This window comes from Apiotrichum porosum, assembly GCF_003942205.1.
Source record: "Apiotrichum porosum strain DSM 27194 chromosome Unknown scaffold_2, whole genome shotgun sequence".
Classification (NCBI taxonomy): domain Eukaryota; kingdom Fungi; phylum Basidiomycota; class Tremellomycetes; order Trichosporonales; family Trichosporonaceae; genus Apiotrichum; species Apiotrichum porosum.
Window position 1 is genome coordinate 2,076,146 of NW_021167109.1, and position 23,306 is coordinate 2,099,451.

The following is a 23,306-nucleotide window of genomic DNA, read 5'->3' on the forward strand; positions in this document are numbered from 1 at the left end:
GGTTCAGTGACCAGTGGACACAAGTTGGGGGGGGAACACCGAAAGCCGCAGACACCGAACGCCGTGCCACCAAAAGTCCACGGAGCCGCCGAACACCGACTGCCGACGTGTGGATGATCTTGTTGTTGTTGCATTGTCGCGTCGCGGGCGTCGCTGGCGGGCTGTTGAAGGTCGACGGCGTTTCCGAAGGTAGCTCTGGGGCGGAGGACATCGGCGTCTTCGGAAACTGGTCATATGGGGAAGAGGCGGCGGGTGAACAACCTCTCCTCTGCACTCCTACTCTCACTCTGCCACTACGCCCCACGCCTCTTGTCGCTCACGTCTGAGCTCGACGTCGTCGTCGCCTGTGGCCACCTGGGAACGCATGTAATCCTACATGGGGAGACTCAACTTGGTAAGCTTCCTTGTCTTCCCCTTGGAGTATGCTGGTGCGCCGGGCTTTCTCTCTGTCTGGACCAACAACACCTCGCCGTCACACCACAGCGGTACGTAGCACCTCGGGACGTGGCCTGTGTCTCTGCAGCGTTCCTAGAGAAGCGCTTCGCAGGCCATGTTTGCCGTCCAGCAGGCTAGAGCGGTGAGGGAGATAAGGGGCTTGGCAGCGACTACAGGCCGACATGTGAGCCACTTATATGTGTGTGTGGTTCTTTCTCCTGGGTACGCGGCCAAAGGTCACGTACTCCAGGCTGTGATTCATGGCGCAAATACGAGATATCACCCCGTGGAGGTTATCGAGGATATAACTGTCGTATTGCGTGATCGGCTATCTCCCTCGCACGCCTGTAGCTTTGCATGGCGCCGTAGTCAGTAGCCATCAGGAGGTCAGAATAGGATGTGACCCGGGCCGGCGGCATTGGACCATGTCAGCCGAGCATTGGTTTTGCCCAGATTGGCCAGATTCGTTGCCAGGTCCGGTATCGTGCCGTGCTAACTCTAGATATCTAGATGTCTCCATGCAGTTTATCAATGCTCGGTATTCGGCAGACCTTCTACTTCTAATGCCCATCTCGGCGTCTCGCGGGCGGGCGGGCGTCACGTCCACGTCCACGCGCCGCGTGCGCCTCCCCTGTTCACTCTCCCCCAGCAGCACAAGCCTATCACGCTCTTGGCCCGGCGTACCCGCATCTGCGTGCGCTCGCGTCCTCACACCCAGCGTGGTCCTCACACCCAGCGCATGCGCGCGCCTACTTGAGCTCTGGCTCGGCGGGCCCATCGGGCCTGCCAAAGTTGATGACAAAGTCGTAAATGCCCAAAAACACGGCTCCGCCCGCCGAAATGTGCAGTGTACGCGGGACCCAGCCCGAGAACAGGGCTGCGGGGCCTTCGTTGCGGAGGATGTTGAGGAAGCGGGGCGGGAAGGAGAGGATGGACGGCGACGCGGGCTTGGTGCCGGGCGTGAGGGTGCCGCGGGCCTCGAGCATGACGCGCGTCTTGACGACGTCGAGCGGGGTGGTGAGGGCCGCGGCGGTGCCGCCGGCGATCATGCCGCACACGGCCGCCTCGGCAGAGTTGGGCCGCTTGCCGTCCAGGTACTGCGTGCTGAGCGTGCGCTTCAGGTACTCGTACAGGGGGAACTGGATGGACGTGAACGGCAGCTCGCGCGCAATGGTGATCCCGAAACCGCGGTAGAAGCCGCGCACGCCCTCGTGCTTCATCACGTTGAGCGCCGTCTGCCAGCTGCTCGTGGCAGCACCGTACGCGCCCGTCTGGGTTCGTGACTTGACAACCTCGGTGGGCACGCGGATGAGACACGAGACAAACTCGCCTCCGGAAGCCGCGAACATGTGGTTCAGGCCCGGGTGGGTGTCGAGGCCAAAGCCATAGTTGGCAAGCTGCCTCTTGAGGGCCTCGTATGTGACGAAGAAGGCGGCGGCTGCGGGCGAGAACAAGGGAGGCGAACGAGAGGGTCGTGGTGGAGAGAGGAGGGTTCGGGATGGACAAACATAGCGTCAGCGCTCACCATCGTTCTGGACAGCTGCTGGTCGTTGGAAACATAACCAGCAGCTCTGCTCCACTCACCACCGGGTGCGCTACCGGCTCCCACACTTCCCACACCGCGGTACACGCCGCGGAACCCGCCGCTGGCCCAGAACCCGGCACTCGACTGGACGCGGGTCTTGATCGTGTCGAGGGGGAAGAACATGAGGTCGACCGCGAGACCCGACATTGCGCCGGCCTGGGAGGCGGTTAGTACGTCTGTATCATTCGTCTTGCCACAGTTTCGTGGGGGAAGAATAAGGGGACGCGTCGCGCGGTGAGGGTGGAAGACGTGGGGAGGAGAGGAGAAGGGCGTGTTGGCTGGGTATAAAGAAAACGCGTGCGCGGTCTTCTCCCCGTCTGATGCAGAAACTTACCACGAGGGCGCGCTGGAATGTCGGGCCCTGCTGGGCAGCCGAGTCTGGCATGGTTGGACCAGGAGGAGGGGTGTGGTAAGGAGGGATGAAGAGGGATGAGAGACAGAGAGAGAGAGATTAAAGTCGTGTATTGTTGAAAGAGATCGGGCCCGAAACTCGGAAGAGAGGGCGACTCTGGGCTTTTCCCAGGCACGGATCATACATGGCCTAATCCTAATCTTTGGCAGAGGACATGGACAAAGAAGCACTGCTGCATGTGTGCGTGGATCAACTGGTGGGAGCATCCATTCTTTTCGAGGCGTTTATGCTGCCCCATAGCATACAGCAGTTGGCCAGCTCCATGTGGGGGTTGGTCCTTGGCGGTGCTGCAGGACAAGTAAGAGTCGAAACTGGACAGTTGTACGCCAAAAGTGGACGCTTCACAGGGTGACTGCCACCCCATGACGGGCGACGGGCGCCGGATCGCGCCGGATGTCATTCCAATGACACCGCAGACTTGTCCGTGTGTGTGTATCAGAGTACATGGGTATCCGAGTTGAGAGTTCATGTCCATGCCCCAAACGTTTGCATGTTGGGAACAGTCAGGCCACCAAGGCAGCTAGCGACGTTCACCAGCAGACTAGTCTATACGTCTCGCCACCCGTGTCATCTCACCCCCGAGCCGGCCAATGTTTCTTCTCATCTCCTCACACAATCATGGGGGATCGCAACCGGAAACAGCTCCTATACATTGATTGCATCAACCTTCTGAGCTTCTGAGCTTGCGTCGAACCTCGCTTTGCCTAGCTTTCTCCATTGCCGCCTACGCCACAGGGCCATAGGGGTCACTTGCGGTTCCGCTCCTCTCCAGCAAGCACCATCCTGCCGCTTTACTCTTGCACAAGCGACACGTCCACCCCAGTACACGCACGCAGCGCCTGGCGGAGATGCGACTCCTTTACATTGTCGGCTGGCGGCGAGCCAGTGTAATACGTCAGCCACCTGCGGAGGTGGTCGTTGCCGAGATTGCGGATCGCATCGGCCGACTTGATGGGCTGGAGGGGCGAGGTCAGTCGCGAGTCGGCTTCACATCGACGAAATCGTAGCCTGGGACACTCACTGCAAGGTCGAGAGGGATGGGATCCTTGCCGTTGGAGACGGGGACCAGCGCGCGCCCGAGATACGCGTTCACTTTGTTGGTGTACCTGCGCGTCGAGTCTCAGCTGACTGCAACCTGCTCCACGCCACGCCACGCCCCGCCCCGCCACTCACCTCGCTTCGCTCTGGTCAAACCGCGCCTGCAACGCGGTATGGTCCTGCGTCGCCTGCGCCTCCACCGCTACGAAGCGCTGCAGGAGCCGGTCGTGGAACTCGTGTTGCTGCTGGATACTGGCCGCGACGCGGTTCTCGAGGTCGCTCGCCCCGTTGCCGCCCACAGACGCCATGTCACGCTTACCAGGCGCGCGCAGGCCCGTCCCGGCGCCCACCTCGCGCCTGTCGTCGACGGACACGGCGGCCAGTCCGTCCTCTGGCACCGTCGCCGTCCCCGGGGGCCGGGAGCGGGAGCGGTACCGCACCGGCGAGTGTTCGGGCGACACGCTCGGGTCGCGGTGGCCCAGCAGCTGCGAGCGCCACACGCGCGCCGTGCGCCGCGGGCTGGGGTCGGTGCGCCGCGTCTTGGTGCCCGGCGCGACGGCCGTGCTGGCGACCGAGTTGGCAAACTGCAGGACAGAGTCGAGCGTCTCCGCATCCGGGTTGGCAGGGATGCCGCCGTGCGTCTCGTGCAGGGCCAGGACGGTCGGGTGGTCCTGGAGCGCCGGGTGAGACAAGAGCTCGGGCGGGATGGGGGTGGCCGTGCTGGTGCTGGTGCTTGCCATGTTGTCAGTGGGAGCGGGAGGGAGAGAGATGGAGAAGGGTGAGTGACAAAAAAAGGTGGTGAACGCGAACGTGTTTAAAGACAATTGGGATCCCACCCCCCCTGGCTATACTGTACGTTGCTTGGCGCTGAGGTGGGAGATCACATGCTCTTCTCGTCGCCGAGAGGCACCACAAAATGTCTTGGATCCCGATGCCGGAGCGGTTACCTCGCAGGTCCTCACGCCACCAGCAGCAGTCAAGGGCAGTGGAATGTGCTGCTCGAGTCGTTGCAGTTGCTACATACGTGTACACTGTAGAGTAAGGCCATGATCGACAAAACTCAACGACAACTCAACAACTCATCCGTGGGCGAAGATTGCAAGGCGTGAAAATGCCGGTGTCGGTGTTCAACAACAACACATCCGCTTGGGAGATGTGGGTTGTCGGCAACCTCCCCAGCGATCACAACGTACAACGGAACGCTGCTGTCAGGCGGTGACACTGATATCCTTGTGAAACCTTTGGCAAGGTGTCCACGCCATTGCATCCAACGTAGACTCGACCGTCGTCTCATGGCAGTATGCAGCATGCAGCGTCGCCGTCGCACCTGTGCCTAGTGCTTTCGAGCAGCCCTGTGGCGTCATTGATCATCGAGCTCGGCACAGCAAAGCCAGCGAGCGACATCTTCACAACACCTACCTCACACCACCCCCATGTCCGTCATCGAGATCCCAGACGAAGTGGCCAAGCACAACCCACGACTCCTATGGTTGAAACTGCAGAGTGGTGGGCTCCCCCTGCCTCTCACGGTGGACCACGTTGAGCGCTGCTTTGACTGGTCGGCATACTGGAACTCGCCGGCACGGTCAAGACACGAAGTGAAGGTGTACCGCGACATGCTGACAGAGGTCTATGACAACATGAAGAGTGAGTTTAGAACAGCCGACGAGTCTAACCTCTCAGTGGAGCCTGCCGCGGCTCCAGCTCTCCGCCCCATCGTCGTTCCGCTCGCTATGCTGGCACCATACAACTGGCCGCCGGTCGATGGCACCCAACCGCTGGGCTCTACAAACACCCCGGGTCTTCGGAGGCTCCAGGTCGAACACGGTGGTCTGCCCCTGCCGCTCTCCGAGGAACACTTTGTGCTAGGCATGGAGGCCGTCAACCAGCTGCAAGCGCGAGCAAGCTCGTTGGAAGGCGGCTACGTAGCCCAAATCGCCGTGACCACGTTCGGCAAGGACCTCGTCGACGCGGCCTCGCCACCGGGAGCCTCACGTACGTTTTTTTCACAAACGACACACGCCGAAACAATGTCTGACACCACAGGACCTGCTGTGAAAGGTGTCGGGAGCGAGCGTGACCGTCGCGAGAGGGAGCGTATAGCGTCCGTCCAGGACCGCCTCCACCGCGAGCGTGTTGAGCGAATGCGGCAAAGGGAGGAGCAACAGCAGGGACGGTCGGGAGCAGGTGCGACTCCTACCCAAGGTAGCCATGCGGGACCAGGTACTGCCTTGTTCACTCCCAATGCGACTGGCAAGGAGGATGACGAGATTACGCTGGTGAATGTGTGATTCCAGCGGAGGGTCCTCCCTCCCCATGCCTGCTCCAGCCAAGGACTCTATTGCCTGGCTTGCGGCACCTGGCCCTCAGCAGTTAGCAGCGTCATCCAGTGGTTCCAGGCCCACCTGTGGGCGGTGGCCTCCGCCTGGTCCCAACTATTAGAGTCACAGTCGAGGGACCAGAATAGTCGATTAGAGCCGTTGTTTGTATTGACGTGCCTGATCTGATTAGGAAGTCACTGTAATACGTTGATAAGATCAAGCGCACACTTTGTCACCTTGCTTTCCTTGTTTGTGCTGAAGCGAGCACGCGCTTCCGAGCAGTGTACAGGAATAGTGCGATCCGCATGGAGCGGGCAAGCGAGGCCAGAACGCATGCCCACATGAAAGCAGCAATGCAGCAATGCAGCAATGCAGCAAGTGACCCGCGCCCATAATATCCTAATTGCGTCCGCCTCTTTTTCTCTGCGCGGCCCCCGCCGTCTAGCCCACCCATATCTCTCGCATGCATGTTGCGGGGAGCCCGCCGCCCCCCCGACATCCACAGCAAAGGCCCATCCGTACCATCGTCCTCACCCAGGCCTCTCCATGCGCACCTTGTTCATCAACGGCACCGTCGGCGTCGGCAAGACCACCACCGCCGCGGCCGTGAGCAGAATCCTGTCTGCCCAGGGTCGACCACACGCCGTAATCGACACGGACAGCCTGCGAGATCGGTACCCCACACCCGTGCACGACCCGTTTGACCTCGAGCTCGAGCTGCGCAACCTCGCGGCCGTGAGCGCAAACTACCGCCAGGCAGGGTGCGAGCTGCTCATCGTGGCGGGCGTCATCGAGGACCCAAACGCCGTCGAGCGGTACTGCGCAGCGACGGGCGTGCCGTCAGACGGCACGGGCGAGTTCTTCTTTGTGCGGCTCATCGCCACCCCGCAGACCATCAACGCGCGCATATGCGCACGACACATGGGCGACGAGGTCGAGCGCGACTGGTACCTCGAGCGCGCGCCGCGCCTGGCGTCCATCCTGGAGCAGCGTGGCCTGGGACGAGCGTTTGACGCCGACAAGAGGAAAGAGGCCGTCGCGCAGGCCATCATGGAGGTGACACGGCTGTAAACAAGTACTTTGCCAAAAAACACTAAGCTTTCGTCCCATGCGATCCCTTGGTCCTATTCGAATGTCTGCCGTCATCTGGCAAGAGGCATCCATCCCACATCCCGCTCCTGTTGTCCTCGATGCATAGTCCTGGCCTCTCGCAGCATCGTTGCCGCCGGGTATGTAGGTGGGCGCGGGGAGTGCTCAGCATGGCTTACGTGAGGCTGGCATGTCTCGGGCTGTGCTGCGCGGGTTGTCGTAAAGGCGAACGCGACTGACTGACACAATCTTATCTCCACCAAAGTCCCGCAGCAGTTTGTTAGATCTTCACTTCTTCCAACAGTGCAATCCATCCCCGGCTATCTCTGCCATCGTCCTGAACACGCGAGCTGCAGGCCCTGGCCTCAGTCATGCGCCTTGGGCTGGGCCCTCTCCATCGCCTCCTGGAACCGCACACGACCGTACCCCAACTGTCCCCCGACCGTCCTTGTCCTTGTCCTCGTCCACGCGCGGTTCTATCCACCAGCATCAGCCAACTCGTCTCTCCACCACCCACTCACCAGCAGGCGCAGCGGCGAGCGCGCGGCGCAGGGCCTGCGCAGCCTGCACCAGCAGGCCCGACTGCCGCCCGTACGGATGCCACCCGACCACCATGTTCGCCATTTCCATGCCGAACCGATAGTCGCAGTGCGCGATAGGGACGGGGATGCCGCCGTGCTCAAACGACAGACGCAGGAGGTGGCGCCGGTGGTTGGCGACGGACCTCGCGTTGGGCCACGAGCCGATGCGCGACGTGAGCAGGCGGTGCGGCATGCGAATGGGAGGTGACGCTGGCGCAGGCGGTGTGGCTGTGGGTGTGGGTGTGGGCGTGGCAGTGCCTTGGTCGAGTGTCAGTCGTGCTCCAGAACGCTGACGGCTGCCTCACCATTACGCTTGAGGGCCATTTCCGAGAGCTGCTTGGCAAACGTGTGCAGGTCGTCCTCGTACTGGCGCGGCACTGGCTGATACCATGACCATGACCACACTCGTCTGGACAGCTCGTGCCGGATGATTTCCAACGAAACGACATAGTCGCCCTTCATCAGTGGCACAGGGATCCCGCCGAACCGAGTCTTGAGGAACCGCATGGTGACATTGCGCTCGGCGAGGCGGGCTGGGATGGGGATCGGGTCTTGCATGGAGATGAGGGACGGCAAGAGGGCTCTGCGTTGGATAAGGAGAAGAAGTGAGGGGGCCTTGGCACCCCGACCTGTGAGAGTCTGTGGTTGCTTTGCGGACAGGCTCGAAAGCAGCACACAGCTGTGACGTCTGCAATGTGAGGTAAGGATGTGTGCACGTCCTGCTATGTGACGTACACACTTGACAACATTGGCTTCGCTTGCGCTACGCGTTTGTCCCCACCAGTTGCGAGTCCCCACAGGATGGAGTGACTCCTCTCCACTGTTATCCTCCTCGCCCCACTTCTATCTGATCTCCTCTGGCGCCAAGCATGCAACTCAAACAGTAGCCGTTTTATCACATTGGATCTCGCCACAGCCTCTTTCCGACGACATCGAGCTTGCTCGACGCCACCGCCGGCAAGCCGCACAGACTATCAACCCCGTCTTTCCCCGCTTGAGATTTTGACAACACCTCTCTCCCAACGCCAGCCCCCCCACAGCGCCAGTACGCCAGGCATCTAGCGTGTTTCCAATGCCAAGGTCTGCAGATGGACTCACCATAGACAAACAGGCTACCGGTTATGTGTACGTTTAATGGAATGCTGATGTTGCTATGCCCCAGAGACCGCTGTTGCGCCGCCCGGGCCCCACGATCCACGATCAAAGGGGGACCGGGTTCGTTCTTTCGAGGCGTTCATTGCTAACGCTGGAGATGGCCATCGCGCACCAGCAGGATCTCTGCATACCGCAGCACAGACCACGGAGTGACCGCCAGGTGACTCGGACTGTACAGGCTGCAGACTCGCTCGCAATCTTTAAGCTCGTCTCTCCGACGAAGCATTCTTCCTCCACCCATTCGTCCCTCCGGCCTCAGTAACGATGAACGACCCCACAGTCAAAGTCATTCGTATCCCACTCGATCTGCTGCGACACCCATCCATCGACATTACAAAGCACACCGCCGTCCTACATATGCAGGCCACGACTGGCGGAATCCCCATCCCCACCCCACCAGACGTGTTTGCTGCCGTCTTTGCATTCCTGCTCGATGTCAAGTTCCGCACGACGAGTAACCCCAACACCAAGCTGAACCACCCCGCCGTGGCTGAACGGGCCAACAAGCTGCTGGAGGAGCTGTATGTGTTTAGCATCTGTAAGTGAGGGATGCGGTTACACTGGAAGATGACGGGTGGACTGACTTTTTGTGTCCTTGCAGCGCGTCCATTCCAGGCCTCCATTGACAAGAACCGCCAGGCCGAGGTCACGCAGATCAACATCCTCACCAGCGAGGTCAACATGCTTACCAACGAGGTCGACACCCTCAAAGCCCAGCTTGCCTCGCAGATGGAACACCTGGCCGCCGCCCTCCCGCTCAGTGCCAAAAGTGGTGGTGGTGGTGGTGGTGGTGTGTGCCAGCCCACGCCTCCTTCGCCGGCAACGCTCGAGGCCCCGCCTTCCCCGCCTGGCTCGATCCTGCTGCACCGTCCGTCGCCCTCGCCACCGTCGCGTCTGCCAGCCCAGAACGTCCGTTTCAAGTCTTGAAAAGAAAGCGCGGACAAGCCTGTGTGGTCCTGGCGGCGGGGTGACGGACCCGTGCAGCGTAACGCCACGACCGCGAACGGATCTCCTCGGTGCTTTCTTTGGTGCAGCAATCGCACGACCGCGTTTTCCAACACGTGTTTCTGAGACGTGCGGCACGCAGCTGTGCAGCCGATAGAATCGAAGGGCAGATGGACGCGGGTAACATATGTGAGAGGAGACAGGTAATACCATATGCATTCAACATTCTTTGGGTGCAAGCATGTGCGAGGACTCAGCGATCCAGCCACAAACCAAACATCCCAGCCTGTCAAGGGTCGTCCCTTTGCGTCTATTTTCCGGTATTTTTCAGCAATCAGCGACACCTTTACGCGCTTCATGGGGACCGGAGGGTCAGAGATCAGAGCATGGACAACATTATATACACATGCATAACCGTATGGTACAGGCATAACCACAGTCGTTCAATGATACAAATTGTGAGGGCTCAGTGGTGGGCCGCATGGGGCTTCAGTGCAAGCTGACGTCTGTTGGGTGTTGGTTGTCACAGGATGGTGTAGACGATGTTGGTGACGACGTTGTGCTCTGGGAAGGCGTACCCGGCGGTGACGTATGGTCCCAGGGATGGACGACTTTGCGATACTCGTCTGGAAGGTCTTTACCACGATATCCGCAAACAACGTCGCCGCAGGCATCGACAAGCAGGACCCGCTTCTTGTCCTCTGCCTCTGGGTCGTGGTCGAGCTCATGATTGACGACCGTGAACGCACGCAGAGGAATCGACACTGGATCTGGCATGTAGCTGGCATTCCAGGTCAGTACAGGGTCAACATTGTCAGCACATACCGGTCGGTAAACAAGTCCTCGTCGTATTCAGTGCGTTGCAGCGTACCCAACGAGTCGATGCCTTCGTCCCAGACACTGTCCATGGCGCCCCTCGCAAACTTGCGCACATAGTCGAGTTCGGGCAGCGTAAAGTTTTGGAAACGATTCGATACCGACGTGCAGGCCTGGTGAAGGAGTGAGCAAGGCGCCGAACAGCATTGAGAACGCAAGAGAGACCCACAATGTCGTACGCCGTCTGAATGACAAGGTCCGTGATGGCTCTCCATCCCTCGCCAGAGGCAATTGTACTTTTACGATGCCTTGAAATGACACGCATGTAGTCTTTCATGCGATACGCCACACCAAAGACAGCGACGGCAAAGTCTACGGCGTCGAGTTGGCCGGGGGTGCCAGTTGTCAAGTGGCCGTCGTTGTCGTCGTCGAATGCGGCTTGCCATCGTTTGCTTGCGGTGCATGCTGCCCAGCGAGCCTTCGCGTCCAGCATGCCCCGAGGTATGGGAGGGCATGAGAAAGGGACGTGCTTCCAGTCTGTGCGAGGGAAGCGTGTGATGCTGTCTGGAAACAGCATGGTGGATGGATGAAGTGTGGCCCCGGCCACACCGAATATGTTGTCGTCGTGGGGGGAGAGGGTGCCGACGACGACGAGCACAACAAAGGGTTGATGACGTGTGTTGTATTTTGATAAGACCCACATTTTCGCAACCCTCCACGAAGAACCCCCTCTCCCCCGCAGTTACCTCGCAGGACGACGAGATTCAAGAAGTCGTGCATGACTTTGTGGAGATTTTCCGTGAATCCGTTGGCACCACGATCCTTCCTCCGCACCGGCAGTACGACGCTGAAATTGAGCTCATCCTGGAGCCCAAGCTGGCCAGACCCCGGATCTACCAGTTATCCGGGTCAGAGATGACCTTCCTTCGTGAACTCTTGACCCGTGAACTGAACGCTACAGTGGGGGCTGTCTGCCCATCCACACCTTTCTGTCCCCGGTCAATCAATCGTGCAAAGAGACCCGCGAGGTCAAGGTGTCTTACCTCTCCCGTGACGCGCAACACCCAGTCATTCGACAGCCGACAGTTCATGTCCATTTTTGATCAAGTCGCCGGTGGCGGGGACCGTGCCGTTGGGGACCAACACTCCAATTACCACAAGCAAGTGCTGATGATAGACCCCGGGCGTCTCTACCTCTACGACGAAGGTGATGCGTGGATGGAGCACTGTTTTCGGTCGAGCGCGTCCTCAGCAGCGGCCAGCTCAGCGGCGGGAGCGCTTTTCCGAGGAGTGCGCGAGCAAGGTACGCATGATGAACGAGGCGAGGGGACGCGTGGGCTCAAGTTACAAGGAGAACCTGAAGAGGCATATGTATATCGCGGCGATCGACAAGACGTCGGGATGCTGGCAGCGCTCAGTCGAGAGGTCTCCGCACGGCCCGGCCACATTCTCTTCCAACAGAGTCCAGAGCTGATGCGGTAGGGAACGTCTCACGCAGATGCTTAGAGGATGGCATGGTAGCTCCTAACCCATTTGCCTGTCGCCACCCATTTGCCTGTCGCCACCCATTTGCCTGTCGCCCCTCACAGTACTGTTTGCGACCTATTTTGTTCCTTTTGATGCCGTTTCTCTGGCCATCACCCCTCTCTTGGCCCTATCCTGCTCTTGTTTACCTACCCGTTGCTTGCAATCTTGTTTTCTACTGCGCGGCTTCGATAGTCGTGAGCGAGACACTTACAAAAGCCTGAAGAGCATGATTTGGGTGTATCACAGCGATCTAATAAACACCGCTCGCCGATGAGCCATTTTTTGTGACGCTTTCCATTGGCCTTCGCCTTCAACTCTCCCAGCCTGTGCGCGACCGAGAGCCTCAACCGAGTTGTCCCCAGGTCAAAAAGCACAACCCACAATCAGACGTCGGGAGCGGGCCTCGCCCCCACTTGGCTTCAAAATGGTCGACTCTGCTCAGCACATCGGCGGTTTCGACACCGTTCCGCCTGCCGAGGACGACGCTGCCAAATCCATTGACCTCAACAACGGGTCCAACCCTGTGGCCACCCCCAAGGACAGTCCTGATGCTGTTTCACGCATCGAGGCCTTCCGTCGGCTCTACAACACATCCAAGAAGCAGACCTTTTTCTGGGTGGCTTTCGTCTGCTGGGCCTTGGCTCTCGACATCTCGTCTGCCACCACGGGTCTCTACTTGTCGTTTGCCACGTCCTTTTTTGGGCAACATCCCATCCTGTCGACCATCACGCTCCTGACGGCGGTGATGGCGGCGGTCATCCAGCCGTTCTGGGGCAAGCTCGCCGACATGGCCGCCCGCCCCATATGCCTGCTCCTCAGCCTCCTCCTCTACACCCTTGGGTACATCATCTCGGCCTCGTCCCAGACCGTGACAGGACTCGCAGTTGGTCAGGTCATTTACTCTCTCGGTAAGCTCGATCCGCTCTGCCCCGCTGATTGTCAGGCAACATCGGCTTGTCTTTCTTGCAGTCGCTCATTGTGGCCGACGTCACCACGCTTCGCAACCGCGGTCTGGCGTACGGGATGGTCTCGTTCATCTACCTCCCGTTCGCGTTCGTTTCGTCCAACATCGCCGCCGGGGTTGGGCTGGAGAACTGGAGGTGGGGTTACGGCATGTTCTGCGTCATGATGCCGGTCTGCGTCGCCCCCATCCTCGGCATGCTGTTCTGGGCGGATCGTAAGGCCAAGCAGCAATTGACGGCCGAGAAGGGCCCCGCTGAGGTCGTCAAGGCGCCGCTCGCGAACAGGATCCGTCGAACGCTGGCACTTGTTGATCCCCTCGGGCTAATCCTCATCGGCTTCGCCTTTTCGCTCCTCCTCTGCCCTCCCACGCTGTACGCAAGTGCCGTCGGCGGCTGGTCAAATCCGTCAATGATCGCCATGGAAGTGGTTGGCGGCGTCATTTTCATCCTATTTATCATTTGGGAGTGGAAATTTGCTGCCCACCCGCTCTTCCCTCTGCGGATCTTCAAGCTCAACTACCTGCTCTGTCTCTTTACCACCATCATGCTCTTCCTCGTGACCGGCGTCTACAACACTACTGGACCAGCTGGATCTGGGTCGTCAAGGACTACGACGAGTCCCAGTGGACTTACATGAGTATTGCCGGCTCGGCGGCACTCTGCTTCTTCAGCCTTGTGGCAGGCGTCGTGCAACACTACACCCGGCGCTACAAAATCATGATGATCTCCGGAAACGCCATCGTCTGTATCGCCGCCGGCATCATCTACTTCTCTGCGACAGCTGGCAACACCAGTACCGTCGCCCTCGTCTTCTCGCAGGTCTTATTCCAAGGCGGTGCGGCGTTCGCCCTCATGGCGGCACAGACGGCGTTCCAGGCCTCGGTAAGCCACGACGACCTCGCCATCGCGCTTGCCGTGTACATCTTTGCCGAAAGCCTGTGCAACGGCATCGGAGCGTCGGCCGCCGGATCCATGTGGACCTCGAGCCTGGTCGCCAACCTCGAGGCGGTCCCGGGCCTCAATGTCACCGACGTGCTCAGCATCGCGGGCGACATCACCCTCGCCCGCATCTCCGAGCCGAGGGCCGACATCATTGTGGCCTACGACAAAACTTATCGTAGAATGGCACTCGCGGCCTTGATCCTCACTTTCCCCTCCTTCATCGCTTCATTCTTCAACCGGGAGATTGTGCTGGACAACAGACACAACATCATTGACGAGGAGTCCCCGGCGGTTTGACGATTGTGAACCAACGCGGTACATACAGTACATAATGCAGATGCCTTATTCAGTCAACCAAATCAGCCAACGCCCTCAGAAGCAGCGGATCCTGCCGGTTAGGAAGACCCATCAATTAGGGCTGGAGAGAGAGCAGTCACTGGAAGCGGCTGGGGAGGGCACAACAAAGGGACGTGCTTCCAGTCTGTAGTGTGCGCGAGGGAAGCGTGTGACGTTGTCTGTGAACAGCATGGTGGATGGATGAATGTGGCCAGCTGCACTACCATGGTTGCCGACGAGTAACAACAACAACAATAAGGACTAATGACGTTTACTTTATTTTGATAAGACCACATACAAGGAATGATGTCATTGCCGTCGCCCTCATCGTCATTGTCGTCCTCACCATCCGCACCATCCCTTCAACACGACAACCTGCCCGACGCGGCGGTCCCACTCCGGCGCTCTTTCCGCAGTACATGCGTTACCTGGCGAATCCTTGGATGGTATCAGCAGGGGGATAAGAAGGTCGCGGCGGCGGCGGCGGTTGTGGCGGGGGGCGGGGTGTGCGCGCTATGCTTCTGGTGGCGCAGAAGGGTTTGGGTGCCTTGACCGTGCTGTGGTGTGCGTTTGTGCTTCTCGACAGCAACAATCACATTGACAACATTCTTCTTTCCCACCTCGCACCTCATTCGTATCCCACAACCATGGCATCCGGCGACCACAACCGGCTCGTCAACGGCAGGCCACTCTCCAACCGCCTCGCGCCCACAACGCCGACGACATCGACGTCGGGGGCCAGCAAGCGCACGCCGCCAGCGTACTCGCCAGCTCGGCTTCCCCCGACGCCCATCTCCCTTGCACCCGAGGGGGAGAAAGACGTGTACGCAGAGTACATTGGAAACTTGCCACCACCGGGCAGCGCGGCGCTCCCGACCCCGAGTGTCCGTTTCCAAGAGAACAGACATGCCCACAACCAAGGGGCCTCTGACGACGACACCGACGACGACGACTTCCACAGCGCCATGCCAGCGCCGAGTGCCAGGCGGAGCACGCGGACCCGATCGACCGCACGCCGCCGGCGAGCACGCACCGTTGTGCCCATCCCACTCCCGCTGCTCCGTTCCCAGATCCTGTCCTATGTGTGCCGCGACGCGCTCGTCGCGCTCCAGACAGAACATGGAGGCCTCCCTATCCCTGTCAAGTCCAAGCACCTCCAGCTCTGCCTGGACACATGCAGCGAGGTGGAGGAGTGTCCCAACGAGACGGCGACAGCGAGGGCGTTTCTCGACCAGGTCTATGCTGTGACGCAGTGTGGGTAGAGTAGCATCGTCGGACGCTGACCCACCAGATCCGCCAGACGACGCCGTAGCCAGCCGCGTCGATGATCTCGAGGCGCTGGTTGCCGACTTGGCAAGCAAGGCGCAGATGGCCTGGGCTGGACAAGAGGTGCTGCGTCTGCGTCTCGAGCTTCTCGAGCTCAAATGTGGGTGTAGTGCTTTCGACCAACGCTAACCCAGCAGACAACGGCGGCGGCTTCACCCCTGCGACACCAGAGACGGGCAAGACCGAGACGGGTCCGTCCAAGAAACCCCTCCCTTCCATCCCACATGAAGTCACCACGCTCTCCGCCCGCGTCGACAACCTCACCGACATGCTCAAGGACCTGGGGTGCGGCTCACAGCAGGCCGTTCCCCCCGCCCAGCTGTTCGGGTTCACGCCGACGCGTCTGCCCAAAGTGGTCGCTCCCAAAGAACGCAGTCGGAGCCTGCCTCCCCGTGCCGGTCCACGACCCCGTGTCCCCGCGATCGACCCGGCCCCGCGTGACACTGAGAGCGACGGCGAGAGCGACTCGCCATCACAGGCCAGTTATAGCAGCTTTGACATTCCCGCAACCACGCCGCTCCCGCCCGACATTGTCATCTGGGTGTGCCGCAGTTGCCGGCTGCACAATCCCGACTGGGAGCGGGCAAAGTGCCAGTTCTGCAGCAGTGCGCGTCCGGGCGTGGAGACGGACGAGGGAACGGACGACATGCTGGAGGACATTGAGGAGCGGAGCGAGGTGTATGATGACGATTAGTGGCTGTAGAGTGCTCGCTGGAGGCGCATGTATGAGCCCCGGGTAATATGGGTATGTGGGTACGGCCTGGCCGCGTTTTACGTGACATTTGCACGTCGATGCTTCTTGCCGCGCTTTTCCGATGGCACGTGCAGTGGAATGGGTTCTTTGTTCTTTCCATCCACGCAAAGACCATCTGGTCATCATCTTCCATCTCGTTGCGCACATGACGCAAGCTGCGCCGCCCACGCACATCTTCAAGCCCAGAACTCGTCTACACGACACGCGTCGAGCGTTGGACAATGCGTCGTGGAGGGTCCAGAGATCCCAGAGAGACGTCGTGTATCGGTAATCGCCGCCCACTACGGCTTCGGGGTATATAAATGACGTCTTTGCCCACAACGCGCGTTCTTCGCTACCACCAAACACACTCCATTACCACACACAACCATGTACACCAACAGCGATACATCGCACATTGAAGAGGATGGTGAGTGGTAGCGGTCTGCGTGCATGGTGTATTGTGCTGACATCAATGCAGAGCTCGACACGGGCGTCACTCCCACGACAATCGACATCGAGCACAAGGATCTCCCGACCGCACCACCACCACCACCACAGCGACTCCCTCTCCCACCCGCAGCGCCCACTGCGTCCGCGGCAGCACCGGACCCGCCCACCCCGGTGCTGACTCCAGCGCCGGACGGCCTGCCCCCCGCCAACCCGAACCCGTACGTCGACCCGATGCAGCAGCTCAACCGCCGGCTCGAGTCGCTCGTCAACGAGTTCAGCACGCGCATCGAAGACATTGCCATCGACTTTGGCGCCCAGGTCCACTCGCACGCTACCACGGCGCAGAACGAGGTCGACGCGCGCACCGCCCAGGTCGCCGAGATCATCCAGCGCCAGACGGCCAACCTCGCGGTCGAGGCGGAGAAGCGCACCGCGCTGCTGGGACAGCAGATTGAGGACCGGTCGACGGAATGGGGATCGCGCGTCGAGCGCATGGCCGACGACGCCCGGCCCCGCGCCGAGCGCATCACGGCGGGATGGGGCGCGCGCATCACGGCCCTCGCGTCCCAGTGGGGCTCGACGATCGAAAAGGTCGCTTCGGGTCTGGGGCAGGAGGTCGAGCGGCGCGGAACGCAGTTCGGTCAAGGTGTGGAGGGCTTTGGCGTCGAGCTGGGCCGCACGTTGAGCGGGGAGCGCGGGTTCCAGCAGGCTCAGGCTCAGGCCCAAGCTCAGGCTGAGGCTCAGGCTGGTTCGGCCCACGCTGGTTCAGCCCACGCCGCGGACGCTTCCTCGCAAGGTGCACAAGTCCCGGAGCCTGCTGGACCACCCGCGTACGACGTGGCCCACGACGAAAAGACTGCCGCGGGCGCCGACGAGCACACGGACGATGACATTGCTGTCGATTCCGAGTATGCCACACCCGAGCCTGAGAACCAGCCGAACCAGCCATTGCTCAAGGGCGAGACGGGCGTCAACGAGAAACGTGAGTTGGTAGAGGCCCTAAACGTGACCGCTAACTCGTCCCAGTCTGAGTTCATGATGATATGACCATCATATGATAATAGGAATAGTTAGGACGAGCGTCTGTGTCGCTGTGCGCCGAGACGACTCATGATCTATGCAGCACACGTTTCGGTTTCCCGAATTTCGGTGACACACTCACGGTTACACGGTTACACACCCCTACAAGGATACACCGAGACACGACGACGTCAGCGTCCACTTTGACAGTGTGAATGGTGGACGCTGGTCTATCCGACCCGAAGTCTCACAGCTGACAGAGTCTCTACTCGGTGCATGCGTCGTCGGCTCTTTCACGTTTCTCCCCATCGCTCACTCGCTTGTAATCATACTAGAACCATACACCATGGCAACCGAGAACGCGCCTCTCCTCATGGCCAGAGCAAGCTCCCGTACGTCCCAGACCCTCGACGTCGTCGTCTTCACACCACACTCTTCCTTGCCGACTCTCATCCTGACGCAGTAGCCGACCACCAGGCCCTGTACGACCCGACCCACCCAGACCCCTACGCCGACGACGACAACATGGGCGCGCACGACCCGTCTCATGGACACGTGTTCGCCGGGTCCCGCATCGGATACTACGCCGCGGCGACGGGGATGCACTGGACCGCACTGGCGCGCGGCGTCAAGAGCCAAGTGGGCAGGCTGGTCCATGGCGACACCGAGACACGAAAGGTACCAGAATCGACGGGGTTGGTCGGCAAGCATTAGCATTAGCTGTGAGTGGTCGCGGGGAGGGGGAGGGAGAGGGGGAGGGAGAGGGGGAGAGGGGGGTGAGACTTGGGACAAGGGGAGGGCTGACAGGTAATGTGAAGACGCAACCACTCGATGACGAGACCACATCAAAGGGTGGCAGGCTCGTGTATGATGAGGAGATGTACACTCTAAATGGATCCTGTCCCATGGGTGGCATTCTGGACCTTGCCGTTATTGAGCGAGGTGTGGGTGGCGAAGTCAGTGCTGGAGGAATCATGACATGGCGGTACTCACTGATACTCGTCATACTGGAGCATCCGCCACCCCGCAACTTCGGCGGTACAGCAATCCCGTGGAATCGCGCGGCGCTCGGCTGACTGACGGCCTCGACTGCTTATCTCGTCTGCTCCGCTCCGGTCGGCGATCAGATGCTCTCTCAGCCCTATTCACCCGCACATCAAGGTCCAACCAGGTCGCCACGGCGACAGGCATGGGCAGGATCAGGCACCTGCATCAGTGGCTCCTAGAGCACCGCCGTCCACCAAAAAGTCGCTCATCACCTGACAATGGTTGCCGGTCCACCATCTAGCCGGGGACTAGGCGGGTGATACACGACCGAGTCGGCTGCAGCCGCGGATGTCATGGAAGGAGTCCACTATCCACTATCTCGTGAGGCAGTGCCGTTTCTCCTCCGCCGCCAAGAGATTCTGTCGGCTCGCTCGGCTGACCTCTGTGATCCATCGCCGAGCAGCCACAGATGTTGTTGGAGCCCGCCGCCCATGTCGTTCAGCGAAGGGCAATTCGTTTGTCCTGGCATTGTCATAATATCCCTTGTGGTACTGGAGGTTACGCAGAAGGCATAGCATTCATTTCAGGATCACAGTTTGGGGGGTTATGGACAACACAAAAGAAATAAAATAAAAACATTCATTAAATCGTCGAGAAATTCAAGGCCATTCGCCGCCACGGTCAAATGGCCGTGATCCGCGCCTGCTGCGCCGTCGCCGTCTTCATCATGCCCGCGACCTGGGAGGCATACAGTGCGCTCTGGGACGACTGGAGGAGCCGGAGCTCCTCGACTTCCTTCTTGGCGGCGGCCAGCTCGTTGTTCAACGACGTGACGCGCACGCGGAGCGCGATGAGTTCCTTGCTCGGACCGCGCGGCGCGGCCGACGTGTTGTTTGTCGTGGTGCTCTTGCCCTTGCCAAACTTGGATACCGTGACCACTTCCTCCTCGACGTACGGGTACGGGTGCTCTGTGGACCGGGTTTAGGGACGCTCAGAAGGAAGGGTTAGTGCCGCGGGGAGCGAACGTACTCTGGACTGTGGCGTTGACGAGCTGCACAAACTCGGCAAACTCGGCCTTGAGGTCGGCATCCTCGAACGGCTTGTCGCTGAACTCGACCTCGGCGTCGAGAAGCTGGCGGAAATGCCACGGCGCAACAGGGACGGGGATGCCGCCGTACAGTGCTGCAAGTTCCACAAAGCCCGCTTCCTTGAAGCGGATCTCGGCAGTACGGAGAATCCTGAACGAGATGGGAATGGGAGGCAACGTGTTCTCCGGGACTGGAAGAGCGACCTTGATGTCCGGGGTGTAGGTGGGTGGCGGCGCGGGGCGCAAGGGCTGCGAGCTGCCTCGGTTGAAGAAGGTAGACATTGTGGTGAGTGGGTAAGTGTGTAGTGACGAGGAAGAAGGGTGTATGCAAACAAGGCCCATTATATGCTGGTGACGGCATCGCCACGGACACCGCCACCCACTCGGCCGTACCGGCTCACACCATTGACGGATCAAGTTGGCTCCACGTTCTTTGAACAACTATATCGCGCACTCACCGCCTCTGCCAAGAAGCATGGCGACATACAAGGTCCGACCTGGGCGCCAAAAGATGCAAAACAGTGACTCGTCCATCGCCAGATGAGCTCAGCCGATAATGACATACATGATCCGACCGTGTGCTCCCGGACCACTTGGTGTATTCCGGAGCATCCGATACCTGCACAGCCGCATGCCTGTCAACAAAGACCCAGGGGGCACGGCTGCTCCAATCCATCGTGGGCCGCTCGTCACCCCGCCACTATCGCTGCCTTTGGGCACCTGTCGACCCGGCCAGCTTCCCCAGTCTTCCGACAGCCTGTCCGAGGCGGTCGACAGAGCCACGCTCCAGTGTGGCCACCGAGACATATTGGCGCCACCTCTACCTGTGGTCTCTGTGATGGTCTGTTTGCCTGGTTGTGTATTGTCGTAATAGTGTTACGTATGTACAGTTTCATGCTGTCTAGCTATGTGCTCCTCCTGCCAGTGGTTCATGATCAGAACAAGTGGGCGGGATCCCTCTTCCCGCCCTTCAACTTGGGCCACACGGTATGCGTTTGAAGAATATAAACGTGTGCTCCAGCTACCTGCCCTCATTATCGCCGTCACACAGTGTGGAGTCATCCTCATGGTCGAACTTGCGCTTAAGTTGAACAGTCTTGGTCTCCAGGCTCGCCACATTGCCGGTGAGGTCGACGATTTGGCGCTTCAGCCGGGCCAGTTCACGCTTGAGCTGCAAATTCTGAGTTTCCAAGCGTTTGATCTGGTCTTGACTGGCTTTGGACAAGGGCTTGTGGTCACCGTTGACGGTACGCCCAGTCGACTGGGCCGGCTTCCATGGTTGTTCTGTTGCGTCAGACAGAGACCCGCCGTGTTGGCAACTCACCGGTGCTTATTCTGTGGGCGTCCGCCACCAGCTTGAACATCTTGTCGTGTTCGGTTTTTGGGTAAAAGCTCCTCTTATAGGTTTTGATAATGTGCGAGGCCAGCCGGTGGATAGCTTGAGCATGCTCGGGAGCGATGGGGACCGGGATGCCGCCATACTCGAATTGGAGGGTCCTCAGCAGCACACGTGCTGGAGGGTCCGACGCAGCGTATATCACTTCGAAAGGGATGGGTAGGACGTTTTGCGGCATGCTGGCGTGAAGAGGGTTGTGGAGTGGTAGAGAGGACGAGAGTGAGGTGGGGTTATGCTGAAAGCGACCATACTCACAGGATGTCGTTCCAGTACGGGACGCCGCATGCGGTTAAACGGCCATTAACCAAGATGATTGACAGGAACCGCTGGACGGTTTCGGCAACCCGCATGCCATCGACTGTACAACTGTAACGGGTTTGTCAGTGCAAGCGCGGGTTGATAGACCTGTGCTTTTATGGAAGCCGTCAGCGAGCCCCATGAGTGTGGCGTCAGAGTGACCAGCGAACAAGAAAGACGCTATCCACCCAAGCAGAAGGTTTCGAAAAGCCACAGAACATGCCATCCCGTCTGTGCGTCTTGACAACATGACACCACCTCTGGCTGGTTGCCCCTCAGAACAACGCCTCACTGTGCACTGTGCCCGGTATGCTCACGGCCTACTCGGAAGCCTGACGTCGTGGTGGACAGGAACTCGCAGTGTGGGACCCCTCACCGTGCACGGCAAACCTGGCCGCCACGACCCTTGACGAACGTCGCCACATGCCGTATGGCCCCGGGACATGACTGGCCTTCCTCCCATTCACATAGAGGAGGCTTTGGTATGAGTATGCATGTGTGGGAGAGTGCACTTGCAGTCAGTTGCAGACCCCACAATGGACCTCGTGTTGGAAGAAGCGGTGGTGGTGACTGACCATGACGTGGTCGCCGCCATAGGAACGCAACGTTGCAAACGAACCGTGCGGCGTTCATGGGATCATGGTCCCTACTCGTTTCCCTTTGGACCTGTTCTGATTCTTATTGTTCCCCACAGGTCTCCCCCACACCCAAGAGCATCCCCTGCGAGACATTTCGGTGCGTGGGACGCAATCTTTATGAGCACCTCTTGGCCAACTTTTATGTCTGAACATTTGTCTTCCACTACCACCACCACCACCACTACAGTCGCCGACAATGATCTCGACATACCACTCCCGCCCGTTTGACGGCCTCGTCGTCGCTGTCTCGGAGCACGCAGACGACTGGTACTTGAAGAAGATGCGCGAGATGGTCGAGGGCGGCGGCGGCAGGCTCGTCGACCAGGTGGACGCGCGCACCACCCACCTCGTCGTTCCCGAGTCGACGACCCGCGAACTGGCGCGGCACAGCCGCAAAGTGCAGGCGGCGCTCGCGCTCTCGGGATCAGGATCAGGATCGCCGTGCTATACATCGACGGGCGAGGTCATTTGGATCGTGTACGATACGTGGGTGTGGTTGAGCAAGAAGAACCAGCGACGCGAGAATGAAGCGCCCTACGACGCGCACGCTGGAGACAGGCCCAAGGTCCTCCCGCCCAACACGACGCTCTCGAACCCGTCGACGGGCACGCTCGACTCGTTTGACACCACCTGGCGCGTGTACAACTTTATGGAGCAGATGAGTGCCGAGGCCGAGCGGTTCCATGTGAGTTTTGCGGTCCTCTCCCTTCCGGCTTGCTGACGGGGTGACAGGCCTCTCTGACAGAGGAACTGCGTATGGCAGCAGGCGCCCATCGCGCAATGGTCGAGAAGGAGCTTAACCTGCGTACGTGTTACCGCTAGGAAACGTCTCGGCTTCGCTTACCCTCTCCCCCCTCCCAGTCACACGCTACTGCGACCTGGTAGCCGACGTGCGGCACTCTGCCCTCGAGCTCGAGGACTAGAGCGCTTGCGTTCTTGTTGTCGCAGGTCACGGCCGAAAAGTGACTGCCCGCAGACCATCCTCGGCTGCGTCAGTGCGAGTCGTCACGTTTGGGGGTCCCCTTGCACCCTTTTCGAGCAACATTAGCTTTGGGTTGGGTCGCGGACACGAGCCCTCTGCGCAGCAAGCATGACTGTCCCACAGCAGATACACGTCGTCGACAGGCAGTGCAAGTCGCAAGTCACCACTCCGGCCACCCCTCCTCCAGCCTCCCGCCTCCCACCCTCATGTCCACTCCACGACTCTACGACTCAAACGACTCAT

General features: G+C 59.9%; 15 protein-coding genes across 15 annotated transcripts; 9 read left to right on the forward strand and 6 right to left on the reverse strand.

The window, feature by feature from the left end:
* Window positions 1-1,184: 1,184 nt before the first annotated feature.
* Window positions 1,185-2,405, reverse strand: PET8 (S-adenosylmethionine transporter; the record flags this gene model as incomplete). Its single annotated transcript, XM_028620373.1, has 4 exons — window positions 1,185-1,873; window positions 1,961-1,975; window positions 2,020-2,176; window positions 2,355-2,405. The coding sequence occupies 4 exons, from the start codon at window positions 2,403-2,405 to the stop codon at window positions 1,185-1,187; spliced, it is 912 nt and encodes a 303-aa protein (XP_028479345.1).
* Window positions 2,406-3,223: 818 nt separating this feature from the next.
* On the reverse strand, window positions 3,224-4,210 carry EHS24_004830 (uncharacterized protein; the record flags this gene model as incomplete). Its single annotated transcript, XM_028620374.1, has 3 exons — window positions 3,224-3,388; window positions 3,454-3,538; window positions 3,606-4,210. 3 exons carry the CDS (start codon window positions 4,208-4,210, stop codon window positions 3,224-3,226), a joined length of 855 nt encoding a protein of 284 aa, XP_028479346.1.
* A 693-nt stretch (window positions 4,211-4,903) lies between these two features.
* On the forward strand, window positions 4,904-5,761 carry EHS24_004831 (uncharacterized protein; the record flags this gene model as incomplete). The annotated part of the gene is made up of 3 exons (XM_028620375.1): window positions 4,904-5,117; window positions 5,154-5,465; window positions 5,517-5,761. 3 exons carry the CDS (start codon window positions 4,904-4,906, stop codon window positions 5,759-5,761), a joined length of 771 nt encoding a protein of 256 aa, XP_028479347.1.
* A 576-nt stretch (window positions 5,762-6,337) lies between these two features.
* EHS24_004832 (uncharacterized protein) lies at window positions 6,338-6,862 on the forward strand (the record flags this gene model as incomplete). Its single annotated transcript, XM_028620376.1, has 1 exon — window positions 6,338-6,862. The coding sequence occupies one exon, from the start codon at window positions 6,338-6,340 to the stop codon at window positions 6,860-6,862; it is 525 nt and encodes a 174-aa protein (XP_028479348.1).
* Window positions 6,863-7,369: 507 nt separating this feature from the next.
* Window positions 7,370-8,019, reverse strand: EHS24_004833 (uncharacterized protein; the record flags this gene model as incomplete). Its single annotated transcript, XM_028620377.1, has 3 exons — window positions 7,370-7,377; window positions 7,402-7,719; window positions 7,767-8,019. The coding sequence occupies 3 exons, from the start codon at window positions 8,017-8,019 to the stop codon at window positions 7,370-7,372; spliced, it is 579 nt and encodes a 192-aa protein (XP_028479349.1).
* An 861-nt stretch (window positions 8,020-8,880) lies between these two features.
* EHS24_004834 (uncharacterized protein) lies at window positions 8,881-9,543 on the forward strand (the record flags this gene model as incomplete). The annotated part of the gene is made up of 2 exons (XM_028620378.1): window positions 8,881-9,154; window positions 9,218-9,543. The coding sequence occupies 2 exons, from the start codon at window positions 8,881-8,883 to the stop codon at window positions 9,541-9,543; spliced, it is 600 nt and encodes a 199-aa protein (XP_028479350.1).
* Window positions 9,544-10,050: 507 nt separating this feature from the next.
* EHS24_004835 (uncharacterized protein) lies at window positions 10,051-10,954 on the reverse strand (the record flags this gene model as incomplete). Its single annotated transcript, XM_028620379.1, has 3 exons — window positions 10,051-10,342; window positions 10,387-10,550; window positions 10,607-10,954. 3 exons carry the CDS (start codon window positions 10,952-10,954, stop codon window positions 10,051-10,053), a joined length of 804 nt encoding a protein of 267 aa, XP_028479351.1.
* Window positions 10,955-12,328: 1,374 nt separating this feature from the next.
* EHS24_004836 (uncharacterized protein) lies at window positions 12,329-13,503 on the forward strand (the record flags this gene model as incomplete). Its single annotated transcript, XM_028620380.1, has 3 exons — window positions 12,329-12,744; window positions 12,797-12,812; window positions 12,874-13,503. 3 exons carry the CDS (start codon window positions 12,329-12,331, stop codon window positions 13,501-13,503), a joined length of 1,062 nt encoding a protein of 353 aa, XP_028479352.1.
* Window positions 13,504-13,586: 83 nt separating this feature from the next.
* On the forward strand, window positions 13,587-14,105 carry EHS24_004837 (uncharacterized protein; the record flags this gene model as incomplete). Its single annotated transcript, XM_028620381.1, has 1 exon — window positions 13,587-14,105. One exon carries the CDS (start codon window positions 13,587-13,589, stop codon window positions 14,103-14,105), a length of 519 nt encoding a protein of 172 aa, XP_028479353.1.
* Window positions 14,106-14,791: 686 nt separating this feature from the next.
* On the forward strand, window positions 14,792-16,164 carry EHS24_004838 (uncharacterized protein; the record flags this gene model as incomplete). The annotated part of the gene is made up of 3 exons (XM_028620382.1): window positions 14,792-15,398; window positions 15,445-15,570; window positions 15,608-16,164. The coding sequence occupies 3 exons, from the start codon at window positions 14,792-14,794 to the stop codon at window positions 16,162-16,164; spliced, it is 1,290 nt and encodes a 429-aa protein (XP_028479354.1).
* A 429-nt stretch (window positions 16,165-16,593) lies between these two features.
* Window positions 16,594-17,687, forward strand: EHS24_004839 (uncharacterized protein; the record flags this gene model as incomplete). The annotated part of the gene is made up of 3 exons (XM_028620383.1): window positions 16,594-16,633; window positions 16,685-17,638; window positions 17,683-17,687. The coding sequence occupies 3 exons, from the start codon at window positions 16,594-16,596 to the stop codon at window positions 17,685-17,687; spliced, it is 999 nt and encodes a 332-aa protein (XP_028479355.1).
* A 335-nt stretch (window positions 17,688-18,022) lies between these two features.
* On the forward strand, window positions 18,023-18,390 carry EHS24_004840 (uncharacterized protein; the record flags this gene model as incomplete). Its single annotated transcript, XM_028620384.1, has 2 exons — window positions 18,023-18,068; window positions 18,143-18,390. The coding sequence occupies 2 exons, from the start codon at window positions 18,023-18,025 to the stop codon at window positions 18,388-18,390; spliced, it is 294 nt and encodes a 97-aa protein (XP_028479356.1).
* A 954-nt stretch (window positions 18,391-19,344) lies between these two features.
* On the reverse strand, window positions 19,345-20,032 carry EHS24_004841 (uncharacterized protein; the record flags this gene model as incomplete). Its single annotated transcript, XM_028620385.1, has 2 exons — window positions 19,345-19,631; window positions 19,693-20,032. 2 exons carry the CDS (start codon window positions 20,030-20,032, stop codon window positions 19,345-19,347), a joined length of 627 nt encoding a protein of 208 aa, XP_028479357.1.
* A 739-nt stretch (window positions 20,033-20,771) lies between these two features.
* Window positions 20,772-21,324, reverse strand: EHS24_004842 (uncharacterized protein; the record flags this gene model as incomplete). The annotated part of the gene is made up of 2 exons (XM_028620386.1): window positions 20,772-21,034; window positions 21,075-21,324. The coding sequence occupies 2 exons, from the start codon at window positions 21,322-21,324 to the stop codon at window positions 20,772-20,774; spliced, it is 513 nt and encodes a 170-aa protein (XP_028479358.1).
* A 953-nt stretch (window positions 21,325-22,277) lies between these two features.
* EHS24_004843 (uncharacterized protein) lies at window positions 22,278-23,004 on the forward strand (the record flags this gene model as incomplete). The annotated part of the gene is made up of 3 exons (XM_028620387.1): window positions 22,278-22,766; window positions 22,814-22,886; window positions 22,967-23,004. 3 exons carry the CDS (start codon window positions 22,278-22,280, stop codon window positions 23,002-23,004), a joined length of 600 nt encoding a protein of 199 aa, XP_028479359.1.
* Window positions 23,005-23,306: the final 302 nt, after the last annotated feature.